Source organism: Egretta garzetta, unplaced genomic scaffold (assembly GCF_000687185.1).
Source record: "Egretta garzetta isolate BGI_Z169 unplaced genomic scaffold, ASM68718v1 scaffold746, whole genome shotgun sequence".
NCBI classification, from domain to species: Eukaryota; Metazoa; Chordata; class Aves; order Pelecaniformes; family Ardeidae; genus Egretta; species Egretta garzetta.
This window is the reverse complement of record NW_009260010.1, coordinates 121,270-121,860: the sequence shown is the minus strand read 5'-3', so window position 1 is coordinate 121,860 and position 591 is coordinate 121,270. Positions and strand designations below refer to the sequence as shown.

The following is a 591-nucleotide window of genomic DNA, read 5'->3' as shown; positions in this document are numbered from 1 at the left end:
CACCCAGCAGAAGCTCGGGGAGGTTGAGAGGCCAAGATCTTCCCCCAGGACCTGATCCCCCAGGACCTGATGCCCCCAGGACCTGATGCCCCCCAGGACCTGATCCCCCAGGACCTGATGCCCCCAGGACCTGATGCCCCCAGGACCTGATGCCCCCAGGACCTGGGAGCTTGCTCACCGTGGCTGCGGGCAGACACGCGCGGCCCTTACCCGTGTACAGAGAGATGTAGGAGGAGTCGATCACTTCAAACTTCAAGCTGGGGAGGAAAACTCGCCACTAAGAAAAAAAAAACCAGGAGATGGAGAATGAGCGGGAGGGTGGCAGGGGGTCAGGATGCTGCTGCCCAACCCCAGGCACCCAGGGATGGGGCCTCCCCCGTCCTCAGCACCCAGAAACTTGCCTGCACCCATCCCAGCCCCGACCTGGGAGAGAAACGAGGGAGAGGACTGATCCTGCCCCAGCACAGCCCCCGGCCCATCTCCTGCCAGGACCTGAGCCAAAGCCGATGGGCCCCGAGACCTACGCCACCTCCTCTCCTTCCCACATCTCGCTCCAGCGCGACGTGGAATGCACAGTAAGTTTGCATGGAC

The 591-nt window shown here is 63.1% G+C and overlaps 1 protein-coding gene across 1 annotated transcript in view; it reads right to left on the bottom strand.

Annotated features, from left to right (window-relative positions):
- The window catches only part of B4GALNT4 (beta-1,4-N-acetyl-galactosaminyltransferase 4), a 30,671-nt gene that overhangs the window by 18,490 nt on the left and 11,590 nt on the right, over positions 1 to 591 (bottom strand). The window contains exons 9-10 of the mRNA XM_035896065.1: positions 418 to 423; positions 211 to 277 (exon numbers count right to left, since the gene is read on the bottom strand). Of these exons, the coding sequence (XP_035751958.1) occupies positions 211 to 277; positions 418 to 423 (73 nt within the window). The remainder of the gene's footprint in view (positions 1 to 210; positions 278 to 417; positions 424 to 591) is intronic.